The sequence below is a fragment of the Saimiri boliviensis genome, chromosome 7, assembly GCF_048565385.1.
Source record: "Saimiri boliviensis isolate mSaiBol1 chromosome 7, mSaiBol1.pri, whole genome shotgun sequence".
NCBI lineage: Eukaryota > Metazoa > Chordata > Mammalia > Primates > Cebidae > Saimiri > Saimiri boliviensis.
The window spans coordinates 116,498,816-116,518,650 of NC_133455.1; the positions used below are offsets into that span (position 1 = coordinate 116,498,816).

General features: G+C 40.6%; 1 protein-coding gene across 3 annotated transcripts in view; it reads left to right on the forward strand.

Annotated features, from left to right (window-relative positions):
- The window catches only part of GRIN2B (glutamate ionotropic receptor NMDA type subunit 2B), a 439,543-nt gene that overhangs the window by 389,377 nt on the left and 30,331 nt on the right, over positions 1-19,835 (forward strand). For all 3 annotated transcript variants that reach the window (XM_074403265.1, XM_074403266.1, XM_003934543.4), the window contains 2 exons: positions 17,181-17,341; positions 19,135-19,322. In XM_074403265.1, coding sequence (XP_074259366.1) covers positions 17,181-17,341; positions 19,135-19,322 — 349 coding nt within the window. The remainder of the gene's footprint in view (positions 1-17,180; positions 17,342-19,134; positions 19,323-19,835) is intronic.

Here is a 19,835-nt window from a genome sequence, read left to right on the forward strand (position 1 = left end):
TTTTGTCATCTCAAAGTCTCTCTAGATACCGCCGCACCCAATCCCCTTGTAACCCCCTTGTTCAACTTGGATTCTACCTTCTACCAAAATCCTGCTCCTGTCCCCATTTCTTCAAATTAACTAAGGCCTCTGTTGTATCATCTACCTGGCTTTTAAAAGTTTCTCTATCTTCTGCATTTACAATAATACCTAGTATATTATAACAGTTAGCTTAATAGTTATTAAATGGTTACTAGTTAACCTTTGAATAGAGCTAACAGATTTAGCAACTAAGAATACAGGGCAGGGAGTTAAATTTGAATTTCAGATAAATTGTGAATATGATATTAGTATAAGTGTGTCCCAAAATGTTACGGAAAGCCTACCTTGTGAGATGTTGGAGACATACTGAAATAGTCTAGTGAGGGAGAGACTTAGTTCTTAAAAAATAGGATGGTAAATATATCAGAGGAATTTCCTTGGTTGCTCCTTTCAAGGCTAAGTAAACCTAGTCATCACCTCTTACAAGGCTTGTTCCCCTCACCTTTAATCATTTTCTGAACTTTCTGCTGTGAGTTACAGAAGTGAGCACACTGTGGTCAGAAGCCCTCCCACTGGTGTGTAACGCAGCCTGACCACCTTCATTCCATATATTGCTCTTTAGCGTCTAGTTATAGGCTCCTTATTTAAAAAGCAGCACTGCATTACCAATACATGCAGTTTGTGGTCCAGAAGGGCACCATGATCTTTCTTGAGCATGCTTTTGATAAAGCCAGTTCCTGTCCCTTCTAGCTGTAGTTGAGTGTGGTTTTATATCCTGTAAGAATTATTTTGTATGCTTCCTAATTCAACTTCATCCTTTTACTATCCTCCTTTTTTTAGGATAGACTCACTCTTTTGATGTTTAATTCTGTTTCTCAAGTAGCCAGTCATCCAATCCAATTTGATGTTTACAGCAAGTTTGAAGAGAGGTTTTTCATCCTGTCACTTAAGTTATTAAAGAAAACAAGACCCTTCCCTGCGTGTTTAGCAGGTTGCCCCACACTCCCAACAACTGGTCATGTCTATCCTTTCACTAAATTGCTCACCTGCATAGTGATAGAGCCTCTTATTTGATAAAGAGAAACATTTTATTTTATACCATTCTTTTCTGTGGGTTAGAAACATTTTCCATTTGTTAATTAGCTCCTGCACTGGAATTTCTTGAATCATTTTAAAGTAGGCTAACTTCTTTGTAATCCATAGACAAAGAAAACATGATATGTACATTTCAGATCACAGAGAGGATCCAGTGGCCAGGTCTCATGGTAGAATTATCATGGGGTTCAGTAAGACCATTTGTGAGTAACTTCCTACCAGATAGGTGGGGAAGTAAACTAATTAGTCTGTTTCCCTCTAATTAGCATGTTTAAAATATATTAAGTCTGGCAAAAAAAATAATTAACGGCAAAAGTAATTACTTTTTAATGGCAATAACCCCAATTACTTTTGCACCAACCAAGTAAGTATGAAATTGACTCATCTAGATTATTTTCTCAATTCAAAGGCAAGCTATTCTACCACTAATCCTATTTCTTCAGCCCATTTGCTTACTCTAGAAAAAGTGTCTTCTCTGCGCCTGGGATGAAACAGGACCTCAGATTTTAAGTGGAAAAAAATAAATGTTTATGTGTTTTTCTGACATAAACTTGGAAGTTGTTCTGAAAATTCAGCCAGATGTGGTGGCTTATTCCTGTAATCTCAGCACTTTGGGAGGTCGAGGTGAGAGGATCACTTGAGGCCAGGAATTTGAGACCAGGCTGGGCAACACAACAAGACAAAAATCTGTCTTTACAAAAGAATTAGCTGGGCATGGTGGAATGCCCTGTAGTCCCAGCTACTTGGGAGCCTGAGATGGGAGGATCACTTAAGCCCAGGCTGAGGCTTCAGTGAGCTGTGATTGTGCTACCGTACTCCAGCCTGAGTAACAGAGCAGGACCCTATCTCAAAAACAAAAATGAAACAAAATAAAAAAGAAAAGAAAATTTACATCAGACCAGGCTAGTGGGGCTAGATTCAGAGAGGAAAGTGCTTACAAGTGGTATAGTATTAAAGACAAGAGTTTCCAGGGAATGACCAGTCTAAGCTCAGGCCACCAGATGAGTGTCTGATCTAAAATTTGGAAGAGGCTCTAATGTAAGTTTACTCTTCCCCATCCTTCTTTTTTTACATTAATAGAATTTATATGTTATATGTATGATATATTAATAGTTAACATTTTTATAATATTTAATTATCTCTATACTAGACTGTAAACTCAGTGAAGGCAAGAATTTTTGTCTATTGTGTTTACTAATGTATCTGCAGTAATTAAAATAGAATCTGGTACTTATAGGTGCTCACATATTAATAGAAGAATGAATTAATCATCTACTCCATGAATAAGAAGACAGTTATGTAATTCATATCATGTCCACAGCATAAGCCAGTACTTTTCACTCTTTATTGGCCATTTCAATTTTATTAGAAACAGTGAGAGATAGTATCATGACCAATGATTGAGGGGGAAGGAAGAGAGGGTGATGTAGATGAGAAATATTTGACATTTATAATCCCAGATAGAATTTTCTCATCTTGTGGTTTCTATTCCTGTCAAACCATCTAAACTGGGCAGATATTTCAGAAGAGAACTGAGGAAGTGAGCTCTCCACCTGTGCTGCTGTGTGGCTTGTCAGATCTTAAATGGTAAAGTTCTTTCAGGACCTATTTGGCAGTGACTTCTTCAAAGCCCCTGATTATCCCTTACCTCCTGTGTGGACAGGCACAGGAGTCCCCTCGTATGCATGTGCTAAGCCTGCCCTGTTCTTTGAATTGTGAGGCCTCAACTTCCCAATCAGCCAAGTGTTTGCTAAGTACTTTCTGTTTCCATAGGAAAATATCACTTCTTTAACAAAAGGTAGCAAACCCTAAAATTACTATAACCCTTGGCACTTTTAGAGAAGAAAAGAGATAAATGATAGCAAAGAAAGCTTGCATAAAGAAATCGTTAAAAGTAACAATCGTTTCTAGGATTTTCCTGGAATAAGTATTTATTAAACATAATGTCCTAAACCATCTTTTGTATCTTAATTTCTGTATAGCATCCAACTCCCTGTATCATGACACATAGCAGGTGCTCACTGAATATGTTTGAATGACTATAGTTCAGAACAATTTTCATCAAAAGTGTTGAAAGTAAAGTTTTTTAGCTTAACCCTTAGTCAACTGGAAAAATTCAACTTCATTTTTCAACCAATATGGTTATTAATATTTTACTTTTGTAGCAGTCACCTTATAATAATTATGTTTGCATTATAATTGGAGGTCCATTAAGGACAACTTAAGTCTGTTGGCCTCCCATTAGTCTTAAAGGCCTGAAACATGGACGTGTCTGCCAAATCCTGTTATCAAGTGGTAAGGGCAGTCCCTGGTGTAGAATAGGCATCCAATACATGGGTGGAGACTAAATGAAAAAAACAAGAGGGGGACAGGTATAGGCAATGGCTGTTTGGTCTTTGGATGGTATTTGGACCTGGGACAGGTGCGGGCAATGGCTGTTTGGTCTTTGGATGGTATTTGGTCCTGGGACAGGTACAGGCAGTGGCTGTTTGGTCTTTGGATGGTATTTGGTCCTGGGACAGGTGCAGGCAATGGCTCTTTGGTCTTTGGATGGGTATTTGGTCCTGGGACAGGTGCGGGCAATGGCTGTTTGGTCTTTGCATGCCGTCTCCTCTCCTTGGCTCTTCTGAATTTCCCAGGCCTCTGTTTCCTCCTCTGTACAGGGAGAAAGTTGCTCATTTGGCATTTCTCAAAGTGTTTCATAGCCTGTGCGTGTTCTGGTAAACATAGTGGCCATTCTTTAAAAAAAGAAATCTATGGGAAAATAAGTTTGGGGAAATGCTGTGTCAAGGTTAAATAAGTTTCTTTACCAAAGGATTGTCAGAGTCCTCTCCTACGCTGGTCCATTGTGAACTCTAAAGGGGATGCATTATGTGTGATGGGATCACCAGGCTGCATCCCAACACTGACATTCTATAAACCAGGGTGTCTTTTGCATAGGACTGACTGTATTGACCAAAGGAAGAAGCTCTGCTGGGCAGTAAGTGGGTCACAATGTGACAGTGAGTGCACATGCTGGCATTTCCATGCTTCAATTTAGAACTGATGGATCTGATTGATTGGCCAGAGGGCAGAGACATGCTGGTCCCACCGCCTTGCTTCTCACTGGATCCTCACTTACCCTGACCCCACCTGGCACAGCTGTTTGTCATTTCTGCCCCACCCAAGCAAGTTTCATGACTCTGAGGATGATGATACCATATTAGAACCTCAGGTGATTACGCTAATAACTGGAGCACCCTGAATTCACTGGGGCATCTTGTATGTGGAAATCTTGGTAGTAACCTTCTTTATCGCCTCCAAAATTTTATGAGCTGCTGGAGCTCCTGGTATAACTTCAGAATCCCAGTTTCCATGGTGAATCCATCTGTCTCCTTTGCTTGAAAGCTTCTTTAAAGGCCATTTCTCTCTGCTAGCACCCACAGCTTTTAGAAAATATCTGAAACAGTCCCTTGTATCCTCCCAGGTTGGTCTGGGAGGTGGAGTGCAGTGGATGGTAATAACACCTCTTTGTAACAGTCTTGAGTAAGAATAGGTTGAAGGAGCTCAACAAAGGCCACCTGTCATGCACAGGATGACTTAAGGATAAAACTCAAATGCCTCTGTCCTTATGCCTCTGTTTCACTTCGTCTCTGTGTTATCATAATCATCTCCAACTCTGTCACATTTTTGGTGCCAAAGAAATATTCATATGCATTGTCAAGTCCTAAATCTGACAAGCTCTTGCGGGATTTCAGATCTGATATATTTTGTGAAGGAAAAATGGAGAAAGTGCCAGGAAAAATGTCCTCAATTGGCATTAGGACATATTAACTCCTTATTCAACAGAGATGCTAGACTAGCCCTAGTTTTGAGGAATGTTAGTGCTCGATTATGTGTTCCATGGTAATATATCAGTGGCTAATGGTGCACTTTGAATGTAGTTTTTAATAAATATATCCGCATGTGCAATTCATTTATTCTTTAACTCACTTATTCATTCATATTGAGAGCTTACTAAGTGTCATGTACTTTTCTAGGAACTAGAGATACAGCAGTGATCAAAAAAGACCAAAATTGTGTCCATTATGTCACATTCTAAGGAGGAAAAGATCAGAAAATAAAAAGGCAATTAAGTCTGGCCCGAAGTTAGTGAGGGGTCAATATATGTGGCTATCCAGGGCTTTTTGAGCAGAGAGGAGCATGGGAGGTTAGGAGCTTGCCTGGTGAGTTTTAGCAACTGCAGGGAGGCCAGCGTGGCTGCTGAGGAGTGAGGGAGGGAGGAGAGTGGGAGAGGAAGTGGTGGGGATGAGGCTGACCGCCACCTCCTCTCCTTGGTTCTTCTCAATACATAGGCAGACTTGGATTCTGTCAAAGCTTCTTCTCTGATGTCTGTTTTTCATTTATCCCTCCTATTATTTTCCCTCTGAAAACAGTCCAGGCTCTTAGTAGTTTTCCGGTAAACGTCCCTTCTCCAACCTCTCTGTTCTTCAAGCCTTGCTGCTTTAGCTGAATGATAGCTACGCCTGAGCACTGTGGGATTCACAGTGTCTTTCCTCACTCTGACCATTCAGTGTGCTTCATTGGACAGTTTCTATCTAGGTGCTGAACATTCCTTCCAACGTAAGTGCGGACGCCATGCTCATGTCCTGGTGCTTCTTTGCTCATGCCATTCCACTTGCCCCGTCGCCCTCCCCCAGACCTCTTTGCCTGCATAAACTTGGCCAATCTGGAGGAGTCAGCTCCATCTCTGCCTGCTCTGAGCAGCCTCCCAGCCGTATCCTTTTGTAATGATTTTCACTCGCTCTAACCTTCCGTAGCCCTTACTTTCCTTACCTCTCATTGGATAGGCCTACTCATTCAGGCATTAGATTCCTTAGTCTATACATTTTCTAACCATCCATTCTATTCGCATAGAGCCCTGTGGTGTGTTTTACAGTTAAATGTGAGAATCATGCATTTGAATCCTTGCTCCGATAGTTTCCAGCTGTATGGCCTTACTCAGATTACTGTGCATTAGTTTCCCTGTCCATTAAATGGGGATAATAATGCCTACCTCATAGGGTTAATGAGAGGATTAATAAGTTACTCTATGTAAATCTGTGACACATAGTGTTGTAGAAGTGTTACCTGCTGCTGGCATGATATGATTATCATCATTATTTCCACCTAAACTGTAACGGTAGGGATAGTATCTGTCGCCTTATTTTATCTCAGAACTCAGTGACTTCTATGTGGTTTATGCCCATTAAATGTGTGCTGTTGATGTGATATTTTATGGCCACACACATGACTGCCAAACACCTAAAACCTCAAGGTACAGGTTATGTTATGTTAAGGTTAATATAGGAATAAACTCACTTTCTTGGCTCTGTTAACTCATGAACCAAGCCTCAGCTAGCTAACATGCCATTATCTGATTTTATGAAATATTTCAGGAAATATTAAGGCTCATAAATCCAAATTTTATAAAATACAAAAGAAATGACTGCTTTATTGCATTAAAATTATCATTGCAAGGAAAACTGGTAATTAACTAAATTCCAGGAATCTGAAGAACTGGTATTTTATTGGCTGCAAGCTTTTGTTTTGGCCCCAGCAGGAGGGCGATGCCTGGAGGAGTTCCAGCCCCCACCAGCCCCACCCTTCTAAGGCCTGTTATAGAACCCCAGCTTCACACTGAGCTCAGAGAGGCACAGAGCTCCTTCCCCAGCAGCACAGCATCCAGAGCTGTGAAGACACATCCTCGAATGGCAGCATAGCCGGAGCCAGGAGAAGGGCCACTCACCAGCCTTCTCACGTCCAAGTACAGGTCTCTTCACATGTAAACTTAAGGGTGTTTGCCACTGTAGGTAATTATAGCAGGAATGTTAATAAGAGGAAAACGAGCAGAAACAGTTAAGGTGTTGGATGCTTACTATATGCCAACTCCCTTTCTGACAGTAGCAAAATGTCCTCAGATTCATCAGGGGCCCAGGAAGAGAACAGAGTTAATTTGGGCAATTTTCCTATATACCAGTATCTTCCAACTACATTCTGTAATGTTATTGTTTCCATAATTCAGCCATGTCTTTTGAATGAATTCGAACAATATTCTCTCCAGTGAATACTTTATAATGAAATATAACAATAATTATTTATTCCTACCACCTCCATTCCAGATTCTTTCATGAAGGTGAAAAATTTAACTTTCTAATCTGTTACCCTATCTACAGCAGGTTTGTTTTAGGGGTAGGGCCTATGAGGGCCAATCCGGGCCCCATGTTTTGAAATGAGGGATTTGTAGTGGGATGCTATACCTTGTTTCTCCTCTTGGAACATTGTTAAAATTCCGTTTCAGAGCTAAGCGGTTTGCTTACTGAGTCACACAGTTAATAAGTGGTCAAGTTCCGATTTGAACTTAGATCTTTGAGCCCATAACCTTTGAGCCCATAAGTATAACCTACGTGTATACTTACTGTTTTATCACTAAATTGTCCTTTTTTTTTTTTTTTTTTGAGACAACGTCTCACTTTGTCACCCAGGCTGGAGTGCAATGGTGTGATCTTGGTTCACTGAAGTCTCCGCCTCCTGGGTTCAAGCAATCCTCCTGCCTCAGCCTCCTGAGTAGCTGGGACTACAGGTGTGCACCACCACATCTGGCTAATTTTTGTATTTTTAGTAAAGATGGGTTTTGCCAAGTTGGCCAGGCTGGTCTTGAACTCCTGACCTCAGGTGATGTGCCCATCTCAGCTTCCCAAAGTGCTGGGATTACAGGCGTGAGCCACTGTGCTTGGCCAAAATGGTCTTTTCAGTGTAAGCCCAGACTACCTCCTTTTCACATCTGTCCTGAGCACTTACAGGCCGTGGAACGGTAAAGGGGCTCATGCTCTCAGAAAGTCTACTCCTTGGGTGGTCGCTGACCTTTTTCTTCTCCCATTGGGTCCAGGAAGGGATCATGGTAGAAGAGAAGAGAGGGTGCTTCCTCCAGCTACTTCCTCTTCTCTTCAGAGGCTGCCAAGAGTCTGGAGTCATGCATACATATCCCTTCACCCTAGTTGGGCCATAGGATACAATTATGGAAAGATTTAGTGATGGGCAACACAGATTGTTGCAACACCCCTGGGCTAAGGAAAATAATGTCAGTTGCTGTACTTGCTTGATAGTTCCTGGAAAAACTGAGAAGATTAAGAGAGAAGAGTTGTAAAAAGACTTTGGGAGCTTGGGACATATAACCCATCACTCCCACCCCCGAACATTTACCTTAGAGAAATGAAAACATGTTCACTCAAAAACCTGTATGTGAATGTTTACAGCTGCTTTATTCATAATTACCTAAAACTGAAAGTAACTCAAATGTCCTTCAATAGATAAATGGATCAACTGGTGCATTCACACAATGGAATACTACTCAGCAGTAAAAAGGAATGACCTACAGATACATGCAAAGGCCTGGATGAATCTCGATGGCATTATCATAAGTAAAAAAGCCAGCCTCGAAAGGTTATTTACTATAGGATTCCATTTATATGATGTTTTAGAAAAGGCAAAACTGTGAGAGTGGCTGGAGGTTAAGAGCAAAGGGAGTGTGTGACTTGAAAGCAGTGGCACCAGGGAGCTTTTTCAGTAATGAAATTGTTTTGTGTCTTGATTGCGGTGGTGACTGCAAGATTCCACACGTGGTTAAAATTCATGGACTTCCACATCAATCAAAATGACAACAATAAAAGTCAATAATTTAAAAGTACTATTAAAATATAAAATAGGGTAATGACAATAATAATAGGAGGGTGCTGAGCAGGTAAAAATGTGGTATCTTCAGAATTCTCATGTGCTGCCACCTCCTCATAATTAGTAGCCCAAGCCCAAAGCCATTCAAATCTCCTAAGCCTTTCCCACCTTTTCTCTTGGGTGCCTGGAAGGGCTGAGTGGCATTTGGGCATTGATTCTTTTTGTGATGCAAATGTAAAATCAGAAGTAATGGAATGAATATGTATGTGTAGGATTGTCAAGCTTTGAAGACAAAAGCCCCCAGATTCCATATCTCATATGGATGGATCCCTGCAAACAGGATGTCCAATATCCTCCTCTGCAAGGTCACAGCACTGGTTTGTCCTAATCTGCATATGCTGATTGGACACAGACTGAAGGAGCAGAGCCATTTTTCAGGGAAGCCAACTACCCAAGAAGGCAGCACCTCTCCATCCTCTTCATTTTAGCAGAGCTGCTTTCATCTTTGTGCTGTCATTCGCTGGATCTGACTCTGATTATTCTTCTTGGGACCTGGTGACAGCTGATCAGGAGATGGCCTTGACTGGTGGTCAGAACCACCACTGCTTGGACACCATCAGTATTGAGGACATTCTTGGTTTCATTTTCAGAACCTGCTCTTCTCCTGGTACCAGGACCTCAGAGACTTCTCAACAAGTATGTTTCTTCATTCTCACCCTGGAAATTAACCAGGTTGGAGGAGGAGTCTTAAAGCAGAGAGTTCCTCTAGTGTAAATTGATGTTAACCCCCCATCCCCACCCTTCCAAAGCCAATCCATCCTCCCTGCCAGCCTCAATCTGGCCTCCTTCTAGAAGCCTTCCAGGAAATTTATATAGCAATGGCACACACCTCTGTGGTCTTGTATGTTAGCTAGTAGTCTAGGTACACATCTGATGATGCATCTGTTCCTTCTTATCCCACTGTAGCACCCATGCTCTCACCAGAGCTCAGGCCCCCTTCAGCTCCTCTCTCCATCTTACTCCTATCAACCTGTTCTGCACACCAGCACCTGGGGACTTTTCCTAACACAAAAGCCCAATTTTGTCATTCTTGCAGAGTTCCTCAGTTGCCTCCAATGGCGATGATGAAGAAGATGATGACGATGGTATAATAGTAATAATACCGATAACAATAGCTAACAGTGTATTTATCAGTCAGGCACTGTGCTAATACTGTGCCCAGATTGACTGGTTGAATACTTAAACTTTATGATGTAGGTGCTATTAGCAACCCATTGTACAAATGTAGAAACTGGGGCACAGAGAAGTTAAGTGAGTTGATCAAGGTCACACAGCTATCAAGTGGCATAGCTGGGATCTGAATCAGGCAGCTTAACACCAGAAGCTCTGCTGTTTCTCATCCCTTAGATTATGAACTCTAAACTCCTTTGCACAGAATCCAACTTTCTTTGTGATCCCTGCTTCCCTCTTCAGCTATGTCAACCTGTCACCATGGCCAAACCTGCTAGGCTCTGGCAACAGTAAGCTACTCATGAACTCTGATCATGCCCAGTCTCTCTCACCATCTTGTGTCTTTGAACAGACACTTGCCTCTATCTAGAAACCACTTTGCTTCTCTTGTTCAAATGGTTAAGTCAGCCCCAGTGCACCGGCTCTGGGACACCATCAAGACAGTCCCCTTGTTCTGTTCTGCCACTGTTGTATGGGCATAGCTGCTCATGGCACCTGCCACATTCTTTATAGCCCCCGGTCACACCAACCTTGTCCCCCTAATGTCAGGGCCTTTGCATTTGCTGTTTCCTGAGCCTGATACACTTCCCCCCTGGTCTTTGTATGCCTGGTTCCTTCTTATCATTCAGGTCTCAGTTCAGATGCCACCTTCTCAGAGGCCTTCTCAGGACAGCCAGTCTAAACTTGTTCTCCTACCAATCACTTTATCTTTTTATACTGTTTCAATTTCTTCCTAGCACTTCATTTTCACTATTTTAAATCATCTGTGTTTCCATCACCAAGTGCTACACAGTAGACTAGCCCAATACTTAGGGGCTTAAAGCAAGAACCATTTTATTGTATTTTACTGCTTTGTGGGTCAGATATTTGAGTAGGGCTTGGCTGAGGGATTCTTCTACCTCATGTGGCATTGACTGATATTCAGCGAGTGGCTGGGCTGGGCTGGGCTGGAGAATCCATAGTGCCTGGTGCCTGGATTGGAATAGCTAGAAGTCCAGGGCTCAGCTAGGACTGCAGATAGGATCTCCAGCATGGTGCCCTCATGGCTGTTGGATTTCTGACATGGTGCACTGATTGCCTCAGAGTGAGGTTTACAAAGACCAAAATGGAAGCTGCAAAGCTTCTTATCCCTTTGCCTCAGAAGGCCCAGAATGTTACTTCTGCCACCTTTCACTGGTTGAGCAAGTCATCTAGGCCAGCTCAGAATCCAGGTGGGGAGGGGACAATTGACCTCTTTTTCATAAAGTGGCAAATAATTTGTGGCTGACTTTAGTCACCCACATGGAAGGATGAGGTGGGAGGAGGGCTTGAGGCTGGGAGCTCAATACCAACCTTTGCAACATGGAGAGACCCCATCCCCACAAAGATTGTTTAGAAATTAATTTAAAAACAGGCTTAATATTTGTCTCTCTTCTTTACAATGTGGACTTAGTGAAGGCAAGATCATACTCTTATTACTGCATTCTCAGCACCCAGCATCTCCTCTGTACACAATAAACACCAACAAATACTTGCTGAATGCTTACGTAAATGAATGAAATGAGTAAATGAAATGAAAAAGTGAATGAATGAAAAACTGTTTGTTTCTAACTCTCTGTAATGCAAACTCCTTGAAAACTGGATCTTTTTTTTTTCGTCTTTGTATCTCTGTTCCTAATACAGTCTGCTGCGCTAATAGATGCTTGTCAAATATTTGCCAAATAAATGGATGCATTTTAATTATTATAGTTAAAAGAGACAATGTAATTTATACCCAGTACAGTCATAGGTATTGAATAAGAGTGGCAATTATTAATGACTTACAGTGCCTAATACCTAAGAAAATCAATTTATATATTTATTTAACCATTTTTTAAATGGACCAGACTCGAACTTCCCTGACTTGCTCTCTCTGCAGCAGGCTGGATGAGAAGCTCTCTATTGGGAAGGTGGCAGCCAAAACAGCCCAGGGCTCTAGCGTCTGCTCATCTCTGGGTGTGGGCCTTGACTCCAGGCCCTCGAGCACCTTTCTCCTTGTATGGTTGCCAAGACTAATTCACTTTGAGGTCATTAAGATGGAGGCTGAGATGATCGAGCAGCTCAGAGGGCTGCATTCTGATTCCCTGCTGCTCTCCAAGAGGATCAAATAAGATTACAGTTCTCTTAACGTTCTGGCATTGTTTTGCCCTTGTGCAAATATACGCTCACAGCGATTGCTGGAAGTCCTGTGTTAAATGCAGTGGGAAGGGTGGGAGTTGGCATTTGATTTGCCACAAAAGGAAGGATACTCTCACTATGTGGCCCACTTACAGTGTGTGGCTTCACTCCGTAGGAGGCAGGAGCAGGGCTGTTCAGCTGGCAAAGGGAAGGCCACACTCGGGGGCCAAGTCTCAGCTTGTCCTCCCACTACACTGTGTGGGCTTGAACAACTTACTTGATCTCTTCAGGGCTTCAGTTTCCTCATCTATGAAGTAGGACTGATCCCTAAGACTCCTTCCTGTCTGTGTTACTTTCATATCCAAATCTATGTGCTGATAATTCCAATCTGGGTGACTTCTAGAAAAAGATTCCACATTCAAGGAAGCTCTATGATCACTAAAGGTGATTAATAGAAGTACTGGGCCCGGCGTGGTGGCTCTTGCTTGTAATCCTAGCACTTTGGGAGACCGAGCAGAGTGGATCACTTGAGCCCAGGAGTTGGAAACCAACCTGACCAACATGGCGAAACCCTGTCTCTACTGAAAGTGTGAAAATTAGCCAGTTACGGTGACTCACATCTGTAGTCCCAACTACTCAGGAAGCTGAAGTGGGAGGATTACCTGAGCTTGGGAGGTTGAGTTTGCAATGAGTGAAGATCACAACAGCCTGAGTGACAGAGTGGGACTCTCTTTCAAAAAAAAAAAAAAAAAAAAAAAAAAAAAAAAAAAAAAAAGAGTACTGTATACATTTCCCTACTTTGAAATCAGACTGAGTTTTTTAATTCAATTACTGATCTCCCTGATATATTGGGCTTTTAAATTTTTTTTTAATATATTTTTTTCAGGATCCTCTCTGTTCCATGAATGTTAAGACATTCTGGTTCTTGACAGTGCCAAATTTTTCTTCTTCCCAAAGCCCTAGAAAGCTCTGATTGTCACTCAGGCTAAACAAGCACCATATAATGCCTTACAGCTTGGGGTAAGTTTTATTACAAGGGCATTTATTGGAAGCATCAGGTATTTTTTACTTCTTCCCCTTGGGCCTCCCTAATCAGTTCTCCATGATTGTGAATTTTAGTACAGTTCAAGTTTCAATGACAGCATTAAAAAATCTCTGTTTTATGTAAACTTCATAGATCTCACCAAGCTGGGACAAGAATTTTCTAAAGAAAAGGCACACTCACTGATTTGGCTAATTCTGGGGCAATATACTCTCCCTATTGGCCTCGAGACTGGCCTAGTTTAAGGAACAAATTAGAGAATAAGAATTTTCAGTCTTAGGGAACATTGCCTTACATAGGACAATTCTAGATGCTAGAACTTCATCCCCACAGAAGCAACTAAGAATTTTGAGAATCTATCATGTGCCAGATATATATTTTTTTACATATTATCTTATTCATTAAAATAGTATTTCCAGAAAAGAGGATGGATCTATAAATTTAAGTAACTTGCCCGTGTTCATGCAGCTGGCCTGAGACAAAGCTGAAATCCAAATTCTCTGACTCTAAGACCAGCACTTCACCATTCTTCCCAATACTGACTGCTTGGTTTCTCTGATTATTATTAATTTTTTTTTTTTTTTTTTTTTTTTTTTTTTTTTTTGAGACAGCTTCTTGTTCTGTCACCTAGGCTGAAGTGCAGTGGCACAATCTCGGCTCACTGCAACCTCCATCTCCTGGGCTCAAGCAATCCTCCTACATCAGCCTCCCAAGTAGCTGGGACTATAGGTTCATGCCACCACATATGGCTAATTTTTGTGTTTTTGGTAGAGACGGGGGTTTCACCATGTTGCCCAGGCTGGTCTCAAACTCCTGAGCTCAAGCGATCCACCCACTTTGTCCTTCCAAAGTTCTGTGATTATAGGCATGAGCCACTGCACCAGACCTGATTATTTTCTTTTGAAGGATGCCTTAACTATATAGGCCTTGTTATATTATTATCTAATTCCTTTAGTTTAATAGCTTTAATTTATTTTCCAATACTTCCTCCCAGTTGGTGGCTTATCTTTTTTAACTGTATCTTTCAAAAAGAAGTTCTTAATTTTGATGAACTCCAATTTATCACTTACCTTATTTTTTGGTGGATTGTGCTTTTGGTGTTGTAGCTAAGAAATCTCTTAACTCAAGATTACAAATATTTTATCCTATATTTTCTATACATTTTATAATTCTAGTATTTACATTTAAGATATATGATCCACTTTAAGTTCTGTCTATCTTATGAGGTATGAAATGAAGTTCCTTTTTAGCAAACAGATATCTAATTATTCCAGCACCATTTGTTAAAGGCCATCCTATCTCCACTGAATGGCCTTTGCACCACATACGTGTGGCTGTGTTAGTGGGCCCTCTATCCTGTTCCAGTGACGTGACTCTGTGCTAATGCCACACTGTCATGATTACTGTAGCTTTATAATGACTCGTTAAGTCAGGTAGTGTAAGTCTTTTAACTTTTTTTTTCATTTTCAAAGTTATCCTGGTCATTCTAGACCCTATATCATTTCTTTAGCTTTTATTTATTCAGGGATACAATTATAAAACAGGATTTAGAAATCTAAAAATAATTTAAAAATTACTATATAAAGAACTATATGAAAACTGCCTATAATGTAGCTTCATCAGGAAGTGAGGCACTCTGAGCATTGGATTCCATTTAGTTAACATAAAATTGTTGTATATACCTTGCATGGATTGCCATTTTTCAGAAGAATTAAAGTATAATCATTTATACTGGAATTGTATTGGACATGGTTGCAATTTTCATTGATGTGTCAGAAAATACGTTGGGCCTTAGAGTACCTTAGTCATTATAAACATCAGTTGTCATTGCCGTAGTATTGTGGGGAATTACTGATTAAAGAGAGTTAGTTAATTAGTTGTATTGCTGTCTACCATAGTTATTTACTCTACTTTTGATTTGAGGAATATTTTTCTTCAAACATCTAAAACTGTTGTATTTGATAGTGATATGCAAAGCATTCTGGTGCCTGTCTCTTCCAATAAAGCATATCCCTGTTGACTTTAAGCTTGCTATCTGCTGGGGGACAGTGAGGAGTGACTATTAATTAGGCAAATTTAGCTCTGATCTGTTAGCTATCACTGCCACTGTGTGATGTGGAGCAAATTACTTATCTTCTTTGGGTTTCAGTTTTATCATTTGTAAAATGAAAGGCTTGGGCCAGTTAACCTTGAGTGGCCCATTTGGCTCTAGATTTTTCTTACTCTTTTGTAGTGTCTTTATCCACTTAAAAATTACAACCCCTTTCAAAATAATCAAAAACTCGTAATGGCAAAAAGCACTGTGATGAGCTTTCTCAGTCAGGAAGTAGTAGTAGTTTGATGCATCACAGATTGCCTAACACCACTGCATGCCTCTCCTTTTAACCATGGCCAGCACTGACCACTTAAGATGGCATTTATGGCCCCTGGCGCTGAGACATTTTGTGGCCCATGAAACTTCCATGTTCTAAGAAGGAAAAAAAATTGCTTCTAAGCCTAGGCAATTCCAAAGCTTCAGAGTTCTCCTGAGTTGGCAGGTTAGATTTTCAAATATATCTCCAAAGTAAATGGTACAACTACTTGAAACCAAGAGGACTTCGTATATCTTCATTGTCTTTCCGATGCCAAAGCACAGCACAGCTACAATGATCATTACTGTCGTAATGCAATAAGAAGCTTCGAGAGTCAGTTTACTAGGAAATGCAGAATATAGATACAAATTAAAAATAGTATATGAGAATATTTGAGTACTTACTGTGTACCAGGTGCTGTGCCAAGCACTTCTTATGCATTATATTAATCTTCATAACAATCTTGAAAACTAGGCATTATCATCTCCCTCTTACAAATGAGGACATGATGCACAGAGAGTTTATGCCACTTGCCCAAGGTCACACAGTGGTAAGTTGCAGAGCTGGTCTTCAATCCATATCTGTTTCAATCTAGAGTTTAAACTCTTAATGCTGACATCAGAGACTAGCACATTTAGGAAGTAATTGCATGTGTAGGATTACGGTGATCTAAACAAAGAATAACAGGTTCTGATGGGTCACTTTTGGGTAGACCTGATGGAAGAAAGAATTCACAAAAGATTTCTTGAAGAAATTGTTTTGAGTTTTATTTTGAAATGAAGGATAAAAATTGGCCTAGAGGAACAGATGAGTTTGCACTGAGGGGATGGACTATATGAGGCCATGAAGATACAAACGAACAAATTTCATGTTCAGGAAGCAACATAAAGACTTATGCATTGCAGGGTGATAGCCAGAAATAAAGCTGATGTCACAGGGATGAAAATCTAAGAGGTTTCACTTTATTATAATAGGCACTGGAGATGCCCTCTCAGTTCTCAAGCAAGAAAAGAAACATAATTAAAATTGTCTTTGATTGTACAGTTTATCCTACAACTCATGTGGGATAAATATGAGCTTTGAGTGCATCAGGGGAGGTCAAAAGAACATTTCTTAGCAAAACATATTTGATACTCAACAAATTATCTTTAGAAGTACCACATAGCTCATCTCACTAAGGCCCTATGGACATAATAGTGCAATGACAGTGTACCTTGGCCTTTAAATTAAGAGATCTGAATACAGATTTTACGTAATTTTTAGAAATCAAGGTGATTCGTCCACTGTAGTTAAGCTGCCAGCGCATTCCTTGGGCCCATCAACACTGGTACTGTGTAGTATACATAAAAAGAACACAGAAGGGTTACAGATTAAAGTCAGAGTTAGGCAAATAGAAATCTCTCAACAGTATGCACTAAATTGAATTGAATGGAAGTCTGCTTTCAGATCTCAATTGCTGCTCCTGACTGAGGGCCAATGTATTTGGTGAATTATAGTTGGGTCTCTTCCATTATAAATCCACTAATGCTAACTTAATGTCTCTTCACATTTTCTAAAATGACTTTTCTTTCTCTCTCCATCTCCCTCTCTGTCTCTATCTGTTTTTCTCTCTCCAGTTTCAGAGACCTAATGACTTCTCACCCCCTTTCCGCTTTGGGACGGTGCCCAACGGCAGCACAGAGAGAAATATTCGCAATAACTATGCAGAAATGCATGCCTACATGGGAAAGTTCAACCAGAGGGGTGTAGATGATGCATTGCTCTCCCTGAAAACAGGGTAAGAATTGCTTCCAAGCTCAGAACCCTTGATCTGTTTCTCCCGTTTATTAAGCATACTATTGAATCACATGTACTAGGTATGCCATGCTTGGTATCATAAAATGTTAAAGAAGACTTCATTTGCTCTTTAAGTATTTCAGAGTTAAATTTGATTGTATCATTTAAATCAATGTACAAAGATTCCTATGCTATTAATTACATATATATATATGTATATATATATATATATAATTTGCAAATTATTTTCTAGTTGCACTAATGTAACCATGAAATGAATGTAGAAGTAGGAGGGTAGAGTCAAGGATAAGGTATTTGTGGTGTGTATGAAATAAAGACCTGTTGTCTAAGAGGTGAAAATTGTGGCTCTGGTATCTCATGGACAAGGGAGAAATAAAAAGGGAAAGTGAAAATGTTTTTAGATAACTAACAGTGAGAATGTGTTGACTGATCTCCAGTACCAGCTTGTGTTAACATAGTCTGTCCTCTAGGGAATGTTTGTTCATTAAAAGGAGTTCGTGACCTACACACGTGTTGGCTTGCACAGTCCCAGCCACACTGGTCCCTTTGTTCATTTGGCCTCCATACACCACAGCTGTGGAAGATGATGGATAATGGAGCATTATAGATGTTGGGATTTGGAGGTCAAAGAGTCTTATAGCTGGTTTTCTTTGTTGTGTGATGACTAACAGCACTTGGACCTCTTCTCAATACCCTTGTAGCTCTAGGACTGGAAAAGGCACCTAGATACATGGTTACTTAAAATACTGTTAGATTCTGTTTTATCACCATAAATACAGTCACAGAAGATTTCAGAAGATGGGATTTGAGCTTGAAGGTAGGACCGCTTTGGATAGCCTAACCCCTGCTACACCCACCATTCTCATTCATATCAGGGCTTTGGTTTTTTGGTGTGTCCCTTTCTATAGGGTACCTAACAAAGTTACTTAATAAAAATGAAGGAAATAATGGTGTTGCTTTTCTTTCTTGCAGATCTCTCTATTACCTGTATGGCTATATCTAAATTTCTTCCTCTACCTTTGATATGTTTAAATGTTGGTTTTAAATATTGATTTATGCCTTCCTGCCCTACTCCTGGTCTTACTCCCTTTATGTATTTCTCCCTTGCAAAGGGAGAAATACATAAAATGAGGTTCTCATATGTTTAGGAACTATATGCTGTAATTTATATATTTGAGAGATCTGAATTCTTCTGTATGTTGCCTTCTCTTGTAGTTTCACTCATCTGCTCTTACACAAGCCTGAACTGCCAGCACCTCAACCCCTCACCTCTATCCTTGTGCTGCACGACAGAATATTGGAACTTTTCTGACCACAAAAATAGCATTGCACATCTATTGAAACACAAACACCTACACTTATCCCCACTCCAGACTGTAATGAACTGAGAAATGAAAAATGTTATATAAATCTAACCCCATGCTATTTGTTGCTCGTTGCGGTGGTTACTTTTCATTATTTCTGTTATTATTTTTATTGATCCCTTTTTACTCCTTCTTCTTTTCAGACACAGTTTATGAGTTGGCTTCAGGCCCAACTTACATTCTCATCATTCCCAGTGGGAGGAAAAGAACTCCTCCTTTCAACCCGAAATCACATAAAGAACAGCCTGGGATTTAGGCTTTAGATTCTGGCAGCGTTCCAACTTAAACCTTACTTTGAACCAATTCTCCACATAGTTTTCTGGAACCCTACTGCTTCATATTAATGGCCCCATAGGTAGTTTTGTTCTAAAATTCCTCCATTGGATTTGTTTGCTTTTTTCCTGTGCAGGAAACTGGATGCCTTCATCTATGATGCAGCAGTGCTGAACTACATGGCAGGCAGAGATGAAGGCTGCAAGCTGGTGACCATTGGCAGTGGGAAGGTCTTTGCTTCCACTGGCTATGGCATTGCCATCCAAAAAGATTCTGGGTGGAAGCGCCAGGTGGACCTTGCTATCCTGCAGCTCTTTGGTGATGGTGAGTTCAAGAAAGGAAAAGTGCCCATTTGTCCTCTACGGATGGCCAGTCCAAAACAACCACCTTTTCTTTTCCTCCATTTCTTTAACCTGTGCATTTCCAGAAAAGCATTTCACAGTATATTCTGAGGTTTTTGGGTACATGTTGGTTTCCTATTGCTGCTATAACAAAGTGCCTTGCACTGAGTGGCTTAAACAATGGAACTGTGTTGTCTCACAGTTCCAGAGACGAGACATCTGAAATCACAGTTACAGCAGGGTCATTCTCTTCTGGGGTCTGCAAGGGAGAATCTGTTTCCTGCTTCTCTCATAGTATCTGGTGGTTTGCTGATAATCTGTGGTGTTCCTTATCTTGGAGAAGCAGAAGGTCCCCGAACTTCTGATTCATGTTCACATGGCATCTAACCAGTGTGCATGTTTTCCCTTTGCATATGTCTGTGTCTGAATTTCCATTTTTCTTAAGAATGCCAGTCATATTAAATTAGGGTCTCACCCTACTCTGGTATGAGCTCAG